The following is a 22,148-nucleotide window of genomic DNA, read 5'->3' as shown; positions in this document are numbered from 1 at the left end:
ATTTTGTTGCCCAGTCACCCAGTTTTGAGAGATCCTTTTGTAGCTCTTCACAGTCTGCTTGGGACTTAACTGCAAATTTTGCCACCTCACTGTTCACCTTTTTCCAGATCATTTATGGGTCCCTGTCCAGCCAGAGACCCCTGCAGGGCTGGGCTTTGTTCCCACTCTGCACAGCACTGGGATTGCTGGTCAGGAATACAGAGAGGCTTGAAGGTTCAATGCTTACCAGTTATTCCCCCACTCGATCATGGTCCCTGGCTGGAAAGAAAGAGAAGGAATTAAAACCATGTCACGACTGCATTTATCCTCTGTAAGCTGGGGATCAAGGTCATTCTCAGGCTCTGCTTGCCCACCTGGGCCAGAAAGGAATCCCACCCCCTTCCCCACCCTGTACAGTAGGGCAGAGCTGACTAGTGCATGAACCAAGGTGCTCACTCCCCCAAAACATCAGGTATAGGCCACTGCCAGACCAGGATAGCAGATCAAATGGTCTGAGCCAGGTGCGCCCACCTAGCTCACCCTATGCTCTAGACCAGTGGTTCTTAACCTGGGGTGCGAGATGCCCTTTCTGGGGGTGCGGTACGGAGAAGAGAAAGAAATCTTAGAAGAATTCTTGTTCTGTGAACCATTGCAATTAACTACAAAAGGAATCAATGTGGTCAATCTCGTCAGACCTCTTTTTGAAGCACAAGATAACGCTTGACGTGTGTGTATCAATTTGCACCGATGGTGCCCCTCCCATGCTACAAAAAAATTCAGGATTTGTTGCCTATATAAAGAAAGAAGTACCTCATATCACGATCACACATTGTATGTTGCACTGTCATGCACTTGCCGCAAAGACTTTGCCTACAAGATTGAAGGATACTTTGTCTACTGCGGTGAGCGCAGTAAACTTCATCAGAGGATGATTCACCTTTAGTTTGTACGTTCTCAGCTCGTAGATGTTGGGCCCGACCCGGGGCAAAGGCTCATTCCAGAAACTGAATTCCAGGAGTAACTGGTTCCTGCGAGACAGCAGCATTTTACTCCTCTCCTTGCGGAACTCCAGGTACTCCTGCAAAGAACAACAGCTGAGGGAAGCCGCTGCCCCCAGGGGCTGGGAGCATGAATCCCAGCGATGCGCACCAGAATTCCACTGTGCCCAGCGGCTTGGCGGCCACATTGCCTGGAGCACCTGCATGGGGAAGAAGGGGAGGCAGGGGGCTGCCAGCTGGGGAAGGGGCATGATGCACATGGCAGGGAGACTGCAATCACCTGGCATGGGGTCAGTGCATATGCAGCACCATGGGGAGCGTATGGCAGAGCTGAGGTGGAATTATGGTTAGGATGAGTTGCGGTGAGGTGTGCCATACCTTGTTCTGTTTCAGTTTGTTCATACAGTCCATGAGGGCCGGGTACCCGCCGGAGAAACGCCACAGGTGCACTGCAACGAGAGAGTCAGGCCTGGCTGGGAGCCCTTGTGAGGCGAACACGAGTGGTCAGCAACTGTCCAGGGACCCAGGCACTCCACCCAAGCTGCCTCATGCTCCAGGGCTAATTCCACCCTCTCTCTCGGCCAAGGGCAGAGCTGCCACGCGACCTGCCCAGCAGGATCGGAGGAAGTCAGTACATACACACCACAACCCATGGCTCTCTCTCCAAAGCTAGGCCTCCTTTCTGGGCTAGTCTGGAGTAGTGCTGCAGCACTACTGACCTTCGCTGCCAATTTCACCCTCCTTGGCCCATCACTGATTCGCTACCCCACGCTGGGCAAGGAGGATTTTCTGCATGACTTTGCTTTGTTGCTTCTGATTTCATCTGTGCTATCGACCCTAAGCACAGAAGTGGCTGATGGGACCCGTGGAGAGGGGGTGCTGGGTTAGCTTCTCCTTCTTTACAGCCAGAGACCTAGGTTCAAGTCCCAAGTGACAATGAGTGAGCTGGACCAAAATCCGAGTTTGCCCGCATCAGAAAACCACCCATATGATTTGACATGACTGACAGCGTCTGCTCAAGATAGAGCCTGGCAGTAAAAGAGCACTAATGACATACATATTTAGATAGAACAGTGACTTTCAGCAGATCATAACCTTTCTCCTGATACCTCACCTGGCCTGCTTTATATGCAATATCACAATTATATATAAATAAGGAATATGGGGGTTACAGGGTGAGGTGCTCCCCCAAGGTACAGAATGTCACACTGACCACGTGGATCTGTGCAGGACTGGGGCCAAGGGTATGTTTGACCATCTTCAAGTGTGGCTTTACTCTCACTAGGTAAGTACACGGGAGGGGGTGTGTGCACGGGAGGGGGTTGGGGTGCAGCGCTTATCTGGGGCTCCAAGGCGGGGCGGGGGGGGGGGGGGGCAGCACGTGGAGGCACAGCCCCGTCCCTGGGCTGCAGGGAGGGGCCGGTAGCCACTGGAGCGAGCAGGAAGAAGCCGCTCAGCTCTGCTGCGCTGCTGGTGGTGGGTGGGGCCCTGGGCCATTGTAAATTGCCCGGGGGACATGTGTGGCAGGGGAGCGCCCAGGGGCGGCAGGCGGGGCCAAGGGAGAGACCCCGCCCCAAAACTGCTGGAGCCCCATGGGCCACATTGGGGAGGTTCTCGGGCTGCAGATGGCCCGCAGGCTGGGAGTTTGAGACCCCTGGTTTAATTTGAACCCCCCTCTCACCTGCATTTCAGTCTGTTTCCACCAGAGGGCAGGAGAGCCACAGAAAGTAGTACAGGCTATGCATCTGAGGCCAGCTCTGGGCAATGAATAATTCAGGTCTTCAACCCACACCCCAAGTCAATGTGCCCAGCCCTTGGTAGGGCAGGGAACATGTCTCCTGAGCTGCCTGCTTCCTGGGCCACCAAAGCTGCGCAATGCCCACCCCGTGAGCCCACGAGTCCTGCCCAGCGGCCACCTGCTCACCTGCCTGGTCCTGCTCTCCGTACCACGTGTTCCAGTTCCCAACCAGGTCACAAGGGTAATCGGTGTCTGAGTGCAGCTTGGGCAGCACCTCCTCCCTGCAGAGGATGCAGAAGGGTGACAGGGGCAATGCCCATGGGTGGCTCGGACTGCCCTGCAGAAGAGCTGCATTTAAGGTCCTTCCTCCCGCTGCCCAGGCTACGAGGGATCGGGCAGATGGGGAAGCAAGAGGCAGAGACCTGAAGCTGGCAGAGGGAAGGGTTGGTATCTCTCCTCACCCCTCCAGCTAATGGGGGGCTGCACCAGCTGCCACTCCAAGGCAGAGATATCAGTGCATGCTGGGGCCTGGGGTCAGTGAGAGAGAACACAGGGCTCTGGCAGTGACCAAACCCCCCCCCCCCCCCCCCCCTACAGAGGGTAACAGGCTGGTCCCGGCCAAGACTCCACCCATGCCCCCCCCACTCACCCTTCCAACCCAGCAGGGAATGTCTTGGGCATGAACTGGAGGAAAGTGCTGGTTGCTAGTGAGCCAACTCTAGGTGACACACTCATGCTTCCTTGGGCAATACTGAAAGCCAAGGCCCTGGAGACAGCGAGAGGGATGAGGGATGCACTGGCCTCATAGGATATAAGAACGGCCAGACTGGGTCAGACCGAAAGGTTCTTCTAGCCCAGGATCCTGTCTTCTGACAGTGGCCAATGCCAGGTGCCCCAGAGGGAATGACCAGAAACGGTAATCATGACGTGATCCATTCCAAACAGAAGCTAGGGACAATTCAGAGTCCGTGAACCTGGGGTTCGTGTGACAGGGAAGGAAGATGAGATAGAAGGGGGAGCAGGAGCAGTGGCTGGGGAATGAACATGGAGCTGCAGCTTAGAGGCAGAGCTGGGGCTCTCACATCAGCCTGCTGAGGATCTCAAAGCACTTTGGAAACACACAGGAGTGAGACCCCACAGCCCAGCGAGGGGTGAGTCAGAATCCCCTCCCCTATTTTACAGACAGGGAAATTGAGGCACGGAAAGGGGAAGTGATTTGCCTAAGGTCACACAGAACCCAGGAATCCTGACTCCCAGTCCTGTGCCTTACCCACAAGGCCCTTCTCCTCCCTACACAGGGGCCCGTACAAGGAACAGCTCCACCAGTCAACCCCGCTAGAACCTATTACACCACAGGCTCCTGCCACTGCAGAGGTGGGGGTGGGGGGCGACACTCACGTCAGGCTGTTGTAAGCGTCCAGGCATTCGGGCTTCACATTGTGAACTGCAGCAGGGAAACAGACCGAAAAAGTCACATGAGCAGGGCAGAAATTCAGCCCCAAGCCCCAGGGAACACAAGGGCAGGGCTAAGAGCAGCCAGCCATCTTCCTGGGCTGCGCAAAGCGATAGGAGGGCATCTGGCCTCCATGCAACTCTCACTCTCCGAGCAGTAACACTGCTTTCGTATACCCACCTCCCCCCCACGCACACACACCATGATTCTCTGCACAACCCTGGTTCTAATGCACAGCGGGGTCAGGCACTGGAGACCAGGAACCAGCCTCTGACTTGGCTGGTTCCTGCCAGTCTCAGCTTCAAGAACACCAGGAAGTGAACAGCAGGGGGCGCTGCAGGGCAGGACTAAGGCGCATCGGGGAGATGGGCAAGACTGGACAGCAGGGGCATGCAGGGCAGTGAGGTGCGCGAGCAGAGCCCTGTCTGCGCGCGCATACAGGTGCCGTATCCCTGAGAAGGTTTATTAACCTCCTGGCAGGCCCTTCCCTGGCCAGCTGGGTGATTTGCCAGTCAGATTCCCCTCCCCCACTGCCCCCAGCTCAGAGGGCAGATGAGCCCCCACACCCCCGCTAGCGTCACCCACGCAGGGCCAGCTTTAAGCACACAGAAGGTGAACATCTGCTTGGGGCCCTGCTACCCTGCAGCTCACTGCCTGGCTCATCTCTCCTGCAACCGGGGAGGGGCGGGGGGAGGAGTGGAGATGGAGACACTCCCCCAGCAGGATTGGCATGTGGGGGGCCCTCCAGATCCACCGCCAGCAGGTAGGAGCCCCACAAATGACAAGGCTATCCCTGAACACTGTCCACCCTCCCTGATGCTGGCGTGTAGATTGCAGTGGCCTGGAAAGGAACACAGGAGCCAAGGGAAGGATAAGGAGAGGGGCAGCTCACACTGGATCTTGTACAGGTTGCTGGTTTCTTTCTTCGACAAGAGTGTGGAATGAGCGTCCGTTCGGGGATCCACTTTGTGGACAAAGAGTGAGCGGAACCAGCTGCCCTCGCTGTCCCTGGAGTATCCCCTGGAAGAAGGCGCAGAGGTCAGCAAAGGCAGAGATGGGCCGAGGCGTAGGAGGGAGTGAATACAGGGCTGCAGTCAGGCCCTCTCTCTCTGGCACCCACAGGCTGTCAACAGCAAAGGAGGCATCTGCCATGCACTGCTGGGTTCCCTGGCGCTCTAAAGTCCCTGCCCAGAAAGAGGCCCTGGAGGACTAACCTACACCCTGCCAGGAGCATTGTCCCAGCAGCCAGAAGCAGGTAACTGAACAAGGCCAGATGAGGAAGCAAATCCGTAACACAGCCACCTAACTGAACTAGTCTTGTTACCTATGTAAGGAACCGGCCCTCTGAGAACACCTAAATCCTCAGGGGATCAGAGCGCAGGGCATCGGCAGCGAGCAACACGTGCCCCTCCTCCAAACTGCTCTCCCCCAGGCGTTCAGGAATTCGAATCCCCCACCCCCACTGGATCAGGCTAGCTCGCTGGCCTATTTGTCGACACAGGGTTTTGCCAGAGGGGGGCAGGGTTCAAGGCTCTGTTCAAGGGGAGATGTGCCGAATCATAGAATCATAGAATATCAGGGCTGGAAGGGACCTCAGGAGGTCATCTAGTCCAACCCCCTGCTCAAAGCAGGACCAATCCCCAACTAAATCATCCCAGCCAGGGCTTTGTCAAGCCAGGCCTTAAAAACCTCCAAGGAAGGAGACTCCACCAATCTGCTAGCTGACACTGAGGCAGCTTGCTGCATTAGTCGGGGGGGGGGGGGGGGGGGGTTAATCGGGTCCACTTGCTTAGAGAGGAGGACAAGCGCATTTTATCAACCAAAGATAGACAGACCTTGATTGCCACAGGCTCAAAAATACTTACATGTAAAACACAGGAAGCAACATTTCTTCAAGGAACCCTTGGTAATTAACAATTGAGGTCCTAATACCAAAGAACTGGGATTAGAAAATACCACAGGGTTTCAGAACTCCACTCCCCAGAGCCAGTAGGAAGGGCGGCATTGCAGGCAAGGAGAATGTGAAGCACTAGAGTGCATGGGCTTGGCTGCGCAGCTCCTTTTCAGAGTCTGGCAGCAGAGGCCCTGCAGACCAGGTTTGCTTGCCTGTCTAATCTGTGGCTCTTCAGGAAAAGGAGCACTGCTGAAATGTGGTACAGCGTAGAGAAACCTGTGCCAGAGACTCTTATCAGGCTGCCTCCTGTTCAAGCCCCACTAACGCAGGATGCGCCACCTTCAGTCCAAGACCTTGTCTAATAAGCAACTGGAGGTGGCCTCTCCAAACTCTTCACCTGCACGTGCAAAGTAAGAGGCTGTCTCCGGGGGGGACACAAGGGGGTGAAAGGTGCACACAGGTGGGATATCGGCACTCCTCTCAAAGTCTGCCCCTAATCCCAGCAATTCATCATTGGTTAAAACAAATCAACAGTGCGGTAGTGACAGCAACATTTATAGTGCTGTTGGGCTTCAGTGCTAACGACCAAGGAAGCACCTTTCTCTCAGAGCTATTGTTGCAGGCTGGCTGCAGACTCAGGAAGACAGTGCTGCATCAGGACATCTTTAGAAAGTCATCTTCACAACCATAAGGGCTGGAAACTTCCTGGAGGTGCCAGAGTAGTGTTGCCATGGTGTACTGATGCAGATACAGATCCATCTCCCCGCCTCTGTCCCTCCCATGAAAATCAGCAGAGATACAACATCCACAATTTGTGCCGGGCAAGACCTTTGCCCCAATGCTACAACCTCTAGTAACACATTAACAACAGAGAGAAAGATAAACAACCCTTCTCCTGGCTTCAAACAAACCTGCCAGATGCTTCCTGAACATTTCAAACCTCCACTGGGCCCCCTCCTCCATCCTTCCACCCTCCGAATCCTAATGATCCAGAGCAGCCGGGAGTGACCCCCCTGGGGGCCTGAGCTGCCCATCAGTCCCTTGCCACATAATTGTTACAAAGAGCTTTGAAATCTAGCTGGATGGGCAGGATTGTTTGCCATTAACCTGGGGACTCTATTCTGCTGCAGATCTGTTACGCCCAGGTTAGGGGGCATAACAGCTCAAGTGGCTCTTGGGGCTACAGGTCTTTCTCCTCTGACTCCTTTGATTTCAGTGCAATTACTCCAGACTTGGAGGGCAGAATCAGGCCCCTTGGTTTAAGTGTAAATGACCCCTCGTGATTGCAAGTCAGCTCCTAGGGGTGCCCTCATCTCTCCTGCTCCCCTCAACTGTATAAAACTCATGGAAATCGATTCATTCTCTCTCCTAACACTACAGTCCCCTGGGACAGAAGCGCGTGGCGTGGCGTGGCGTGTCCTGCCCTCTGGGCCTGACCGTGGCTGCCTGGGCATTGGAGAAGGGGCCACTTGCAGCTAATTGTTGGCCTTTCAAGCATGCAGGGTTCAGTCCGAGCTTGGGGCTGCCCTTCCCCAGCCATTCAAACAGCTGCCCCCAACCCCCCAATTCCCTTGCCAAACTTAGGGTGGGGATTTTGCAAACTCAGATACTAAAGTGCCTATGGTAACCAGAGGATAAGGCTCCCAAGCCAAGAGCAAAAGGTCACAGTGATGGAGGGGAGAGACAATGGGGGTGCAAAGGTCCAGGCTAGGAGGGGGGAACGGGGAGGGAGATGATGACACAGGGGCAGGGGGAGAGGTGACAAAGGGCCCACAGTGGCCCTAATGAAGGGAGGAGTGCGGGGATGATGGGGAGCACATGGTGTCCCAGATGTGGAGAGGCCCTTGGGAGCGGTGATGGACGGAAAGGGACACAGATGGGGGGCACTGGAAGGGGTGGCACAGGGGCCAGAAGCAATGGGGTTATGAGGGGCAAGGATGCAGAGGAAGGACACTTTGGGGGGCAGGGGACAAACATAATGGGGTATGGGGGAACAGGGGATGGACGCTTTGAGGGCAAGGGCCTGGGGTAATGGGGGTATGAGGGTGCATGGGATGGACACTTTGAGGCACAGGGGCCTGAGATAATAGGGGTACGGGGGCACTGGGGATGGTTGGGGCACAGGGACTGGAGGTGATGGGGGCACGGGGGACAGGGGATAGACACGTTGGAGGACGGGCCTGGGGTAAGGGAGGTACGGGGGGGATGGACACATTGGGTGACAGGGGCCGGAGGTGATGGGGGCCCAGGGGATAGACATGGTGGGGGCAGGGCCTGGGGTAATGGGTTTACGGGGCAGAGGGGCCAGGGAGGGACACGTCGGGGCACAGGGGCCCAAGGAGATGGGGGCCCCGGGGGATGGACACGTCACGGCTCCGGGGTGATGGGGTACGGGACTCCGGGGACGGACACGTCAGGGCGCAGGGGCCGGAGGTGACGGGGACTCCGGGGATGGACACATTGGGGCGCAGGGGCCGGAGGTGACGGGGGCCCCGGGGACGGACACGTCGGGGCGCAGGGGCCGGAGGTGACGGGGACTCCGGGGATGGACACGTTGGGGGGCGCCGGGGACCGGTTTCACAGGGGCGACGCCGGGGGCGCGGCGGGAGGTGACCCGGGGCTCACCGGGCTCCGCTCAGGGCCAGGCAGGGTCCCCGCAGCAGCCGCCGCAGCGCCGGGCTCTCGCACACCCGCGTCGCCATCTTCGCGCTGCGGAGGCTCCGCCGCAGCCCGGCGGTGCGCGGGGGCGGGCCGGGGAGGCGGGGCCCGGCCGGGCAGGGGCAGGCTCAGCCCGCGGCGTCCAGCGCTGCCGGGGCCGCCTCCCACGCGCCCTAGTCCGCTGCAGCCGGCAGGAGGAGCCCGCAGAGGCCGAGCCCCACAAATACCCCCTGAAACCTCCCCCGCCCCGCCCCGCCCCATCCCTTCCCTGGCCTATCCCCAAGCCCGCCACCGCACCCCAGGGTTGCCATTAATCCCACAAACCCAAATATCCTAGCCCCACCCCTTCCATAGGCCCCGCCCCTTCCCCAGGCCCCGCCCCCGCTCACTGCATTCCCCCTCCCTGGGTGGTTCACTCATTTTCACTGGGCTGGGGTAGGGGATTGGGGTGCAGGCAGGGCCGGCTCCAGGCACCAGCCCACCAAGCTTGTGCTTAGGGCGGCACCTGGAGGGGGGGCGGTGCGGCGCTCTGGCCGCAGGGGGGAGAGCCAAGCCCCGGCCGGAGCTCGCCGCCCTCCCCCTGGAGGCTTTTTTGCCTGGGGCGGCAAAAAAGCCAGAGCCGGCCCTGGGTGCAGGCTTACCTGGTGTGGCCCCCAGGCAGCGGCCCAGCAGGACTACGGCAGGGTCCCTGCCTGTTCTGGCACCACGCTGTGCCCTAGAAGTGGCCAGCAGCTCTGGCTCCTATGCGGAGCCGTGGCAGGCGGCTCTGCACGCTGCTCTAGCCTGCAGGCACCACCCCTGCAGCTCCCATTGGCCAATGGGAGTGGGGAGCCAGTGCTCAGGGCTGGGGCAGCACGCAGAGCCGGATCTGCTGGCCATTTCCAGGGCACAGCACGGTGCCAGGACAGGTAGGGACTAGCCTGCCTTAGCACCACCGCACTGCCAACTGGACTTCTAATGGCCCGGTCGGCGGTGCTGACTGGAGCCGCCAGGGCATGGAGCACCCTCCATGGGGCTGGAGCATCCACGAAAAAAAATTGGTGGGTGCTCAGCAGCCACCGGCAGCTCCCCGTGGCCCCGCCCCACCCCCCGCTCCACCTCACCTCACCTCCCCCTCCGTGTCCGCCTCCTCCGTGGACGCGCCACCGCGTCCTGCTTCTCCCACCCACCCAGCGCTTGCGCTGCGAAACAGCTGATTCGTGGGGCAGGGAGGGAGGGAGGGGGATGGGGTGGGGATTTGGGGAAGGGATCCAATAGGGGCAGGGAGGGGGCAGAGTTAGGGCGGGGACTTTGGGGATGGGGTTGGAATGGGGGTGGGGCCAGGGGCGGGGATGAGGTGGAGTCGGGACAGGGCCAAGGGCAGGGAAAGGGGCGGGGGGGGGGCGCGGGCACCCATTGGTGCTGGAGAAAGTTAGCGCCTATGCACCAGGGTCCCTTTTCGACCAGGCGTTCCAGTCGAAAACTGGACACCTGGCAACCCTACCCCCCACCGCCCCATTCCCCTCCCAGACACTCCCTGTCCCTAGCAGCCTTCTGCCCCCACCTCTCCCCTCCCTGCCCAGGTAATACGAACCCATGGCTCACCGGGGCTTTCTTATCCTGCCCCAAAGCACCAGGCCTGGCTCCGCTCCCCCTGCTCAGTCCCACCTGCCTTAGGTTGTTCCATTCCCTACTCTGCCCACCTGTGACCTTGCAGCTCCTAATCCCCAGAGCCACAGTGCAGCAAAGGGGTCAGGGTGACCAGATACAAGTGTGAGCAATCGGGACAGGGGGTGGGGGTAATAGGCACGTATATAAGAAAAAGCCCTGAATATATTGGGACTGTCCCTATAAAATCAGGACATTGGGTCACCGTAGCAGCCTGGTGAGTTTGTTATTGTGGGCACAAAATCCACCAAAAACCAGCCCCCCGCCCCCACACCAGTACCAGGAGAATGGAAATGCCCAGAAAGCTTCTCCAGGCCCCATTCCATCCTGCATTCCAGGTGTGCAACCGCATGGAGCCCAGCAGGGTTACTCGGGTCCTCATTTCGAATTCAGCCGCTGGACTTCTGTTCAGTGTGGCTGGTGATGCATGAGCCAGAATAGCCTCCAGCTCCCTCTGCTGGAGCTGAGCTGGCTGCAGGGCTCACACGTCCAAAAGGAATGAACCCTCACACTTGTACCGCCCATGGAGGCAGATTTTTTTGAATATGAACCAGGCAGATCTGCTGAGTTAGAAGGTGCCCGTGTACTTACCTAGTGAGAGTAAAGCCACACTTGAAGATGGTCAAACATACCCTTGGCCCCAGTCCTGCACAGATCCACGTGGTCAGTGTGACATTCTGTACCTTGGGGGAGCACCTCACCCTGTAACCCCCATATTCCTTATTTATATATAATTGTGATATTGCATATAAAGCAGGCCAGGTGAGGTATCAGGAGAAAGGTTATGATCTGCTGAAAGTCACTGTTCTATCTAAATATGTATGTCATTAGTGCATATGAAGTTATGAGATTGTGTTGTATGGCTGTCACTAAAACATGCTGTAAGTTGGGGAATCAGCCAGATGTTCGCTCCCCAGAGACAACAGCAAGGAAAGTAAACAATGCCCAGGAGGGTGTTGAACAACCATCACCAGCCATTGTCCAGCAAGGGAGCTACAGTGCATAAGGCCACACCAGGGGAATTGCTCAGCCTTGCCTGGAGACTCAGCAATGCCCAGCAGACATGCAGGGCCATCCCTACATTTCCTGGTGCCCTGTGCAGCTGCGTGCTGCTCCAGCCCCTGGCCCCCACCCCTGCTCAGCCCCAACCCCGCCCCCACTCCATCCCTTTCCCAAAGCCCCCGCCCCTGCTCTGCCCCCCGCCACACACATTCCAATTCTGGCACTAGACGACCTAGCCACTGAGTACATTAATTGGAAAGGGTATTTCTCAATGGTTCTCCAGGTGCTTGTGGATCACTGTGGGCGTTTCAGGACATTAACGCAGGCTGGTCTGGAAAGGTGCATGACGCCTGCATCTTTCGGAACACTGGCCTGTTCAAGAAGCTGCAAGCTGGGACTTTCTTCCCTGACCAGAAGATCACCACAGGGGAAGTCGAAATGCCCATTGTGATCCTGGGAGACCTGCCTACCCCTTAATGCCGTGGCTCATGAAGCCATGCACGGGGTAACTTGACAGCAGCAAGGAGCGGTTCAACAACAGGCTGAGCAAGTGCAGCACGACTGTTGAGTGTGCATTTGGCCATTTAAAAGCCTGCTGGCGATGCCTGTATGGGAAGCTGGACATAGCTGATGACAATATTCCTATGCTTATAGCCGCGTGCTGTACGCTGCATAATATTTGTGAGGGGAAGGGTGAAAGCTTCACTCAGGGCTGGACCTCAGAGGTTCAACGCCTGGAGGCTGAGTTTGAACAGCCAGAGACCAGGGCTATTAGAGGGGCACAGCATGGGGCCATAAGTATCAGGGATGCCTTGAGGCAGCAATTTGAAGCTGAAAGCCACTAATATTTGTTGCTATTCTCCGGAGTGCTGTGCTGGTAATGCTAGGAGGTGATTGGTGCACATGATGCAAGAAGGGGGCTTAACATTATTGTATGTTGCTTTGCAGTGCTCTTTTTGCAAAGAGTCCTGTGGCACCTTATAGACTAACAGACATATAGGCGCATGAGCTTTCGTGGGTGAATACATGCATCCGAAGAAGTGGGTATTCACCCACGAAAGCTCATGCTCCTATACGTCTGTTAGTCTATAAGGTGCCACAGGACTCATTGCTGCTTCAACTGGAGGAGAGAGTCAAATGAAAACATTCATCAGCAGCAAAGGGGATAAGGGGGGAAGGGAAGGTCTCAAGAGGAGGGGGTCCTGGGACGGCTGCAGATTGTGTATGTCCAGGGATCATATCCAACCTTCTCCTTTGGAGTACAATGCAGTCGGTGCTGTACTTCAGCAGGGCCAAGCTGCAGAGGGATGGGTGTTGAGTGCAGTGGGTAGTGAGAGTCCACAGTGCTGGCCTGTGAAGGGGGAGGAGTGGAATGTCACAGGTATAGACTGGAGCCAGGAGGTTGATAACAGTGTGTTGGCGGTGTCTGGGGGGTGCATAGGAAAAAGTTTGCGACAGCGGCTGCAGGCAAGGGCGAGCATGGAGCTGCTCAGTTTGAAGAGCTAGTATCGCCTGGAGCGTGTCCGCTTGGCGCTCCATAATGTTTAAGAGCTGCTCTCCTTTTGGTCCCTCTTCTCGCTGTCCCACCACTCCTTCAGTTCCTGTTTCTTAGCGGGGGAGTGCATCATAACCTCACGCATAAAATCCTCCTTAGTTCTTCTTGGCCGCTTTCTAATTCTGCACAGCCGTTCAGCCGCCGATAACAAAGAGGGGGGCTGGGCTCCCAAGGTCACCTCTGTTAAGCCAAAATGCAACATTTTACAGAAGCGGTATTGTTTGTTTGCAACACAGACAACACTGATTCAGTGCTTTAAAACACAGCCAGTACTCACACACCTGTCACTAACTGGCTGGCCCTAGGCAAGTACACATAAGCCACAAGACCCCCAAAATGGTGAGTAGCCTCAGGGACAGGGTAAATCACTCTTCCCGGACCCTGCTGTACACTGGGCACGTGGCTCTTGGGGAGAGCCAGCACTGTAGTGGGGCCTGATAATCATTCCTGTCCCCACACTTTCCACAGGCTGTGTTCATTATGGAAGATATCTCGCTGCTGAGGGTGAGCAGGGAATCAAGGGAGGGTCTTCTCCATGACTGCAGCTTCCACCCTGGCCCCTATGCGGCTCGCCTGTGTGCAGCAATGGTCCCCCTCTGCCCCCCGTGACGGCACAGTGGCGCGGGAAAGTTACTGTTAATGGGGCAAGAAACAAAGCAGCTCTGCCGAGGAACCTGTGGCAGCGGATTGCCCAGTATCTCCATGAGAGTTTCCTGGGGATCTCTGAGGGAGACTCCCGTGAAGTGAGGGAGTCAATCAACAGCCTGTTCTGCCGCTCAGACTAGGCATGTGGTGGGAGACAAGCCTGCTTTCTGCAACCCTCCTGCCCCCAACAACTCGCTTCAGCAATTCCCCAAATCAGATCCACTTACCAGGGGCCTCCTCTCCTGTTTGCGCTTCGCCAAAATCCAACTGCTGTGACTGGCTAGCCTCCTCCGGGGTAGAAAAGAGCTCCTGGCTGCATTCATCTCTGACCTCCGAGTCATCCTCTGACTCTGGGTCCCCCTCCTCCTCTTCGTCCAAGATTTCCTCCTCCTGGCTCAGTCCACTCTCAACTGGCACGTGAGCCACCGAAGTATCCACAGGGGTCTTCACAGTGGAGGTGGGGTCACCACCGAGTATCACGTCCAGCTCTTTGTAGAGCTGGCAGCTCGTGGGCGCAGCACCGGAGCGGCGGTTTGCTTCCCGCGCCTTGTGGTAGGTGTTCCACAGCTCCTTCACTTTGACCCTGCACTGCAGTGAGTCCCAGTCATGGCCCCTTTCTGTCATGCATCGTGAAATCTGTCTGTAGGTGTCATAATTCCTATGGCTGGAGTGCAGCTGGGACTGGACAGCCTCCTCTCCCCAAATGCTGATGAGGTCCAGCAGCTCAGCATTGCTCCGAGCAGGGGATCGCTTGGTGCGTGGAGCAGGCATGGCCACCTGGAAAGATGCGCTGAGACCACTGCATGCGTCACTGAGCAAACAGGAAGGGGACTTTCAAATTTGCAAAGGATTGGACGGGGTGGGGATGACAATTGGTCACCTGAAGGCAGGGAAGTAGAGGTCAAAGAGATGACCAGAGAGGTAAGAACAGGCATTGTGGGACACCTCCTGGAGGCCAATCTCTTCAGCGCCCCCCTCTATTTGTTAAACTTTGGAATATCTTATTTTTATTGCATTTGCAGCCCATTTCACGACTTTGATGCACGATTTGCATGCATAATTTATCCCTGTCATATAAGATGATAAAGTTGCACGCTAGGATCTGTAAATCTGTATTTATTCATGCCATATATATATAAGCAAACATTTTTTTTTCCTTTAAGAATTTTTTTAATTTTAAGAATAATTGAAATGTACTAACATCAAGACATTGACCTGTGCACCGACATAGGGTGGGCCAGTATTAAATAGTGCTACAGTAGGTGACAGCCTTAGAATGTTAGCCCTAGTTCTTTAGTTCCAAGGGTCACTTTTGTCGCCTTTGCCCTCGCGAACTGAAGCACAGCGTCAGAGAGATCCAAAGACTGGCCAATGGCATTTGTGATAAAGTGATAAAATAACAAGCGATGTCAGTCTCTCATCGGCCATTGTCGATCGAAGATATGTTTTAATGAGCCAGAGCTTTGAAAAGCTGCACTCACCACTCGTGACTGTGACCAGAAGCGTGAGCAGACTCCTCAAAGCTATCCACACATTAGAAAAAGTGTCCTTCAGCTCTGCATCTTGAATGAATTGGAGAATTTGGAGTGCAAAGCGCTTCCCATGTGGCAAAATGTGATGGATGTTGTCCAATTCGACATAGAGATCTTATCATTGACATCCGAACATTCCCCATGTGTCAGCGTCCGTACAATTGTTTGAGCATTTTCCTGTCTGCCGGCAGCTTACTAAGGTCATTCAAACCCCCCAGGTCTTTTCGTGGTGCTTCATTTGTCTGAACCTTTCTTCGATGGACACTCGAGCAGTGTCAACGAGCAAGCAAAAAAAACTCCCTCTTGAATTTTTCTTCTGAGCTTCCTATCACCTCATCTCTGCCTGGTAATGAAACTGTCACTGCGTCCAGTGAATACGAGTTCCCTTGAAGACAGGCTCAACTCCTACATTTTCCGCCATTTCTTTGGCAGCAGTGATGGCATCTTCAAATCCGTTGTCCCTGTTGGCCACAGCGAAATCAAGGCAGCTTCTCCTCACGGTAGCAGCGGTCACGATGTCCATTGACTGAGTTTGTAATGCTCGGCTAACAACGTTTACTTGGAACAGGACATCGGGCCAAACCACAACTGGCACCAGGAATTTGAAGTCAGTGATCTGGTTTGCCAGGCTTTGCGCCACATGTCAGATTCTGGCCTCGGCTTTACTCGACTGAGCCAGTTCCATCAGGGTGTCGTAAACCTCAGTCACTTGGTGCCTCACTGGCCTTATGCTGTCCAGGAGGCTCTCCCAGCGAGTGTCACTTAGCGGCTTCACAGTCAGATTTGTAACATTGTCCGTGAGGTTCTTCCACCTGAGAGTTGATGCTGAAAACAGGACGTACGTCCTTTGCAGTACTGTGAAGAGAGATACTGAATCTAAAGAAAATGACGCTGCATCTGACACAACCAGTGGAGGGAATGGCAGCCACAAGGCATGAAGAAAGCTCTTGGGTTCAGTGGAAGAATCCTTGCTAGGACGTCACTGTTTCTTCCCTTCATGTTTGCGCCATTGGCGTAGCCTTGGCTGCAGCAGTCCTGAAGCTTTATTTTATTCTCATTCAAAACATTCATAAACAATTCTGTTAGGCCTTTTCCAGTAGAGTCGTCCACAGACCAGAAGCAGATGACGTGTTCCTTTACTTGGATACAGTCATCCTCGTCGTCAACAGATCTTACTGTAAATGACATCTCTTCACTGTGACTAATGTCTGGAGTGCAGTGCATTACAGCGTAGTACTTTGCCGAGCCACATCAATATGTTATCAAGCACCTTCCTTGCCATAAGGTCAATCAATTTGTTTTGAATTGTTTTGCTGCAGTAATGGTCCATCGCTTCTTTACAAACTACTCGACATAGGGGCTCACGCATGACATTGTCATATTTCCCACGGAGCTCTGCCAGACCAAGGAAATTCCCTGTATGTTCAGTGAACAACTTATCTGACAAGCTCCAGAAAGCCAAATTATTCTTTGCAAGGAAGAGGGTAACTGAGATCAGATGCTTGAGCACATTCCCCAAATCTGGGTTTCTACTTTAATAATGCGCTGGTCTTCTGCATGTATGCATTTATGCAGCTTGAGCCTGGACTCTGTAAGGTCTGAGGCCTTTTTGTACAGCCACATTAGGACAGCAGCAGCCATGAGCTAAAAAGCAGAAAGTCACATCCTCACATTCCATCTAAATTACATTAAAACTATGACATATCAGGCTGTTAAGGAGGCTCCCGTCCCAATAGTGCCCAGCATCACCAGAGAAAGAAACAGATCGTAAGCCGTTTAGGGAGAACGTTGTTTGACAGCATTCTGTCTGGCAAGGAATCGCCTAACAGCTGTGATTGTGAAATCTATACTTCTATTGTTTTGCCTTCATGGTCCCTGCTTCTCTATTGTTTATCTGTCAGGTTCTTTGATCGTTTCTGCCTGTTGCAGCATTAATTTTGCAAGATTTAAATAAGCTCAGGTGGTGGGGGTGGTTGGGTAAAGAGTGGTTTGGTAATGGGCTGGGCTGGGTGAAAAATGCTGGTTTGCAGGACTTTCGTTTACAATGGCTGGTGACAGTAGAGCTAAGCAGGACTCAAGTTTCACTATAATAACTGGGGTCCAAAAGGAATTTCTTGAGGCTCCAGGGCACAGCCCACGATCAGAGCTGCCAGACCTCAACACCCTGCCAACTACATCGTGCAGAAGCTGGAGTCTCTGGAGGACCTGATCCTGGCTGGCCACTAGGAAAAGTCCGTCTGATTATGGGGAGTGGTGAGCACTGTATGCTTAGCGTGTGTGTTCTGCTTAGGTAACTGTTAGTAGCGGTTAAGGATATTACTGCGTAAGGCTCTTTCACTGGTAAAAGGCCCCGCAAACCCGCAGAAGATTACACCCTGAGCCCTAGGAACTGGGTATGGGTGGCCTGGAGCCCTAGGAAGGGGGTAAGGGTGGGTGCCTAAATTAACCAGGTTATGCCTTGAGCCCATGGAAGGGTAAAGGTGGGTGCCATAGAGTGTGCGGGTAACAGACTCGACCTCTATCCATTTGGAGTAGGCTGTAAAATGCCCAGGTGACTTTTCATGTTGCTTCAGAGCATCAGCTAAAAGTGTACCCGGAAAGTGCAAGCAAACGATTTGGCATTCTTATCAAATATTTTGCAAGAAAACCAGAACACTTTATCAGTTGATTTCGAGTAAACTAGCCAATGCCAATTCAGTTTCTCACCATTCTCGAGCACTCTTTCGCAGTGTGACTTTGAGAAGTATCGATTCTGCTCATTTGCTGGAAATGTCATAACCTCGATTTTGCCCAGCCCGTTCAAAATTGTACGATCAAATATGGGCAGAGCTTAGGAGTGCCAGCCATAGAGCAGGATGTGATGTATCGAGTTATGGTGTGCAATTTTTCTCACTGCTGTTTCTGTCATCATGCAAGGCTGATTCTTCTTTATCATCCCTCTCCTTCACGCCGCCAGGAAAACTGGACGATTCTCCATCACTTTCCTCACATTTCCATTCCTTATCTTCAGGTAAATCTGCTAATTCCTTAGTAATAGGACTTTTGTCATTTACACTTCGCTCCTCAATTTCTTCTGCACTGGGACGATCACTACTGCCTAAAGCCCAAATAATTTGGGACTGGGAGTGGCTGGCTCATTACAAAAGCAGCTTTGCCTCTCCTGGAATTGACACCTCCTCATCTATTATTGGGAGTGGACTACATTCACCCTGATCAAATTGGCCCTGTCAACACTGGTTCTCCACTTGCGTGGCAACTCCTTTCTCTTCAAGTGTCCGTATAATAATGCCTGCATCAGTAACTTTCACTCCATGCATCTGAAGAAGTGAGGTTATTTACCCACGAAAGCTTATGCCCAAATAATTCTGTTAGTCTTTAAGGTGCCACCGGACTCCTTGTTGTTTTTGTGGATACAGATTAACACAGCTACCCCCTGATACTGTACCCAAGAGGAACATTATCTCCAGGAAACTTTTCCAGCCCAGATTCATAACCTTTCTGCTTCTGTTCTGTACACATGGACTCCAGCTGTCACCAGCAGACTCCTGGGGCTGCTCCAGGCATATGTCCATTTCAATCCCCTCTGGATACATGGGGCCCAATCCTGTTCCCCCTCATTGGGTGTGTTGCAAATGCTACCATAGGGCACTGAAGAGTCTGCAAAGCCAAAACCCAAACTGGCTGGTAATGGGGAGGTAAAATTGGCTTGTGTAAAGTTGCCCAGTGGATTCAGTTAGCTAAGTGTGACTCCCATTCCTGATCCCACCATAGTCAATAGCAAAACTCCCACTGACCTCAATGAGAGGCTGACTGGGCACTCTGTACTCTCAGTGTTGGGTTGCTTTGCCATGTGCTGTTTACATGTAAGTATTTCCAGTGGTGTAACAAGGCCCCAGAGGGTGCAGGTGCAGTAATAGAGTAGGAGCCTGTGACCCTAAGAACCTCTTAATGCCAACTGGGAAAGGGTTCACTCTTCTGTAACCGCAACGCCTCTCAGGCCTGACAAACTCACTACACCTACCACACTGCTCTCTTAGTATTTACCCAAAAAGGGTCAGGGGAGATGTTGTGATGGTGTCCACCCCACACAAGGCCTGAAGGGGTTACGGTGGCTAGGTGGGCCAGTTAGCTGCCCAGGCTGCACCCAGAGGAGGAGCCAGGGATCAGGGATTAATTAGAGGAGGCTCAGCTGGACAGTAAGGGGGTGGGGTGCTATATGAAGCCCAGGAGCTGAGAGCAGCATGGGTGCTGCAGGGAAGCAGTCTGCAGTCACTTCTAGAGCAGAGGGAGGTGTGTTTGAGGCTATAAAGGCAAGTAGCCTACTGTTACTCCCTGGAGCACAGAGTTTAGGCTGGCAAACCTGAGGGGGTAGAAAGGCAGGGAAGGCTCAGAGGAAAAGCAGCAAGGCCTAGGATAGTGCATGTGATGGGTTTGGTCACAGAGATCCCCTTGGGACTGTCACCTGATGTGCTGAAATTACCTGTGAGCCTGTTTTCCCTGCCAGCTTGGGACTCCAGAACCCTGCCTTGTTGAGCCAGACACACTAGCCTGCTGCAACACAGACCCAGGGTCTGGGCCACACCCCAAAGCTGCAGACTTTAGCTAAAAGCAGCTCAGCAGGTTACTTGTCTCCAGCCCCAGACACCCAGCCCCCAATAGGATCCAAACCGCAAATAAATCCATTTTACTCTATATAAACCTTACACAGGGTAAATTCATAAATTGTTCACCCTCTATATCACTGATAGAGAGATATGCACAGCTGTTTGCTCCCCCAGGTATTAATCACTTACTCTGGGTTTATTAATAAACAAGTGATTTTATTAAGTATAAAAAGTAGGATTTAAGTGGTTTCAAGTAATAACAGCCAGAACAAAGTAAGTCACAAAGCAAAATAAAACAAAACACACAAGTCTAAGCCTAATACATTAAGAAACTGATTACAAGTAATATTTTGCCCTCAAAGGTTGATGAACAAGTTTTTCCTCGACAAGACTGGTGCCTTGTAAGCCAAAGCAATGGAAACTCCATTTACTGAGTAAACCCCTTGAAGGGTGGGTCGATATTCACTAGCTCTTAAAATCTTAGCCTTTGCTAATAAACTTATATTTGTTGCAGTACAAGCAGACTCCCATGCTCTGGTGTTAGAGAACCTGACCCTGAGAGGTACCAGTTGAGCTGTGCCTACAGTTTCTCTTCGGAGACAGCTTATGTGGTTATTTCAGTGAGCCTGGAGTGACGGGGGGCTCTGGCTGAGGGGCTTGAGGCTTGGTTTGCGTCTGTCACTAGCCTGCACACAGAGGGCAAGGTCTGTGGAGACCTGAACTCAATGGTTATTTGTGGCCAGAGGCTGTTGGTTCCAGGGAGCTGAGCCACAGTGGGTATAGACAAGATGGCTTCAGGCTAAGAGCAGGTAGTGGCATGTCACTGCCCTGAGTAATCCTGGGGAGCATCACAGGGCCCCCCTTCCAGATTCTGAAATCTAGAATTGTTTGCGTCAACATCCGCTGCTCGCCTGCGAACCCTCACCCCACTGCCCCCCAACACTGCCTACTGGCCCATAGCGCACCAACAATTTGCCCCCTTGTCCCTCTTCTCCCCCCCAATCCTGGACCATCCTGGCTGCTTACCAGCACCCCTGGCTCAGCACTCCACTCTCATCCCAGGCGAGGGCAGCTCCTCCTGATCCCAGCTGCTCCATTCATGCCTATTGCCTACCCTGTACTCACACAGTGTGGGCCAAATTTGAGAGAGTGGGGTTGCAACCTAGTGCATGGAACTGCAGCACCACTGAGGTTTGGCCCAGCCCCCTCCTCTGTCATGATGGAGGGGCGGGCAGGCCAAACCTCAGTGGTGCTGTGACCCCTGCATGCTCAGTCGCAATGTCACTCAAATTTGGCCCGGCCGCCCAACCGTCTGATGGAGGTGAGGGGGGCCAAATTTGAGTGAGTGGCATTGCAACCCTGTGCACCAGGTGAAGTGCTGGAGTGACACTCCGCCTGATGGGCCCCCATAACCTCATGGGCCCTGGTGCACCTGCACCACTTGAACCATTGCAGCTATGCCATTGGCTATTTTCCATCACAATGGCAGGTGAAGCCATCCTGGATTTAAAGTGCATCATGTGCTGGGAGAGCTTCATTTGACAGGTTCTTTATTAATATCAGCTATTGGTAGAAGTAGTAAAGACCGCTATACCTTTCTTCACCATATACATTTTGACAAGTTTCCAGGCCCCCATTTTGGTTTATTCCACCCTCTGGTCTCATTCTTGGACATGTACACTTTTGGTGCAGCAGCCAATTTGAAATTTTTAATTTTTTTTATGGGGAGCATTAGGAGTGCTTGTGTGTGGGTTTTTCCCACAGTTAGAGACATTTTAAAGGTTAGAAGAAAAGAGAATTTTTTTCAGAAGAAACCAGGCCTTTTACACATTTGAAATAAAGTTTTTTAAACAGAGGAATAATGTGATAAGACAGAAATGTTAAGAGGTCTTTAGAGAGAAAAATAACCTTTTATGCATTCAAGTAGTTTTGAAATAAAATCTGAAAAATAATTGTCTTTTGAAATAAAGCCATTTAACTATTAGTAACAGAACATTGATTTTTTGAGACAAGAACGTGGGGTGGGGTCAAACAAGACATACAATGAGAGAGACTGTAGAACAGATAAACAGCAAAAGCCTTTCAGCCTGTCACAGAAAGAGAAAATTAACTCAGAGGCTGTAGAGAATGTTTTAAAACTCCAGGAAAGGAAGAAAGCCTGTGTCACTGGCCAAAGAGCAAAGAAAAGAGACAAGCGGCTCGCCACTGCAGCTGCCACTAGTCAAATCCCAGTAAAAGTCAGCCTTGGACAAGCCATCAGAAGCTATGCTTTAAAAACATAATAGAATTGTATTTTCCTGAACCAATCATAATGTCCCAAGAGGTGTGGCTTTCGACCACTGTCTGTTTAAAAAATGCATCTCTTTAAATAAATGAATAAAAAGACAAAGACTGTATATAACATAATGTAAGTTTTTGTAGAAATACACCAGCCTTTTAAAAA

At 53.3% G+C, this 22,148-nt stretch overlaps 1 protein-coding gene across 1 annotated transcript in view; it reads right to left on the bottom strand.

Moving 5' to 3' along the window:
- Positions 1-8,898, bottom strand: part of NIPSNAP1 (nipsnap homolog 1) — an 18,100-nt gene extending 9,202 nt beyond the window's left edge. Inside the window, exons 1-7 of the mRNA XM_026660452.2 lie at positions 8,688-8,898; positions 5,061-5,188; positions 4,114-4,159; positions 2,902-2,996; positions 1,356-1,426; positions 917-1,057; positions 227-258 (exon numbers count right to left, since the gene is read on the bottom strand). Coding sequence (XP_026516237.1) covers positions 227-258; positions 917-1,057; positions 1,356-1,426; positions 2,902-2,996; positions 4,114-4,159; positions 5,061-5,188; positions 8,688-8,764 — 590 coding nt within the window. The 5' untranslated portion in view covers positions 8,765-8,898. The remainder of the gene's footprint in view (positions 1-226; positions 259-916; positions 1,058-1,355; positions 1,427-2,901; positions 2,997-4,113; positions 4,160-5,060; positions 5,189-8,687) is intronic.
- Positions 8,899-22,148: the final 13,250 nt, after the last annotated feature.

Source organism: Terrapene carolina, unplaced genomic scaffold (assembly GCF_002925995.2).
Source record: "Terrapene carolina triunguis isolate 2854851 unplaced genomic scaffold, T_m_triunguis-2.0 Scaffold782, whole genome shotgun sequence".
Lineage (NCBI taxonomy): Eukaryota > Metazoa > Chordata > Testudines > Emydidae > Terrapene > Terrapene triunguis.
This window is presented reverse-complemented; position numbering and strand designations above follow the sequence as displayed.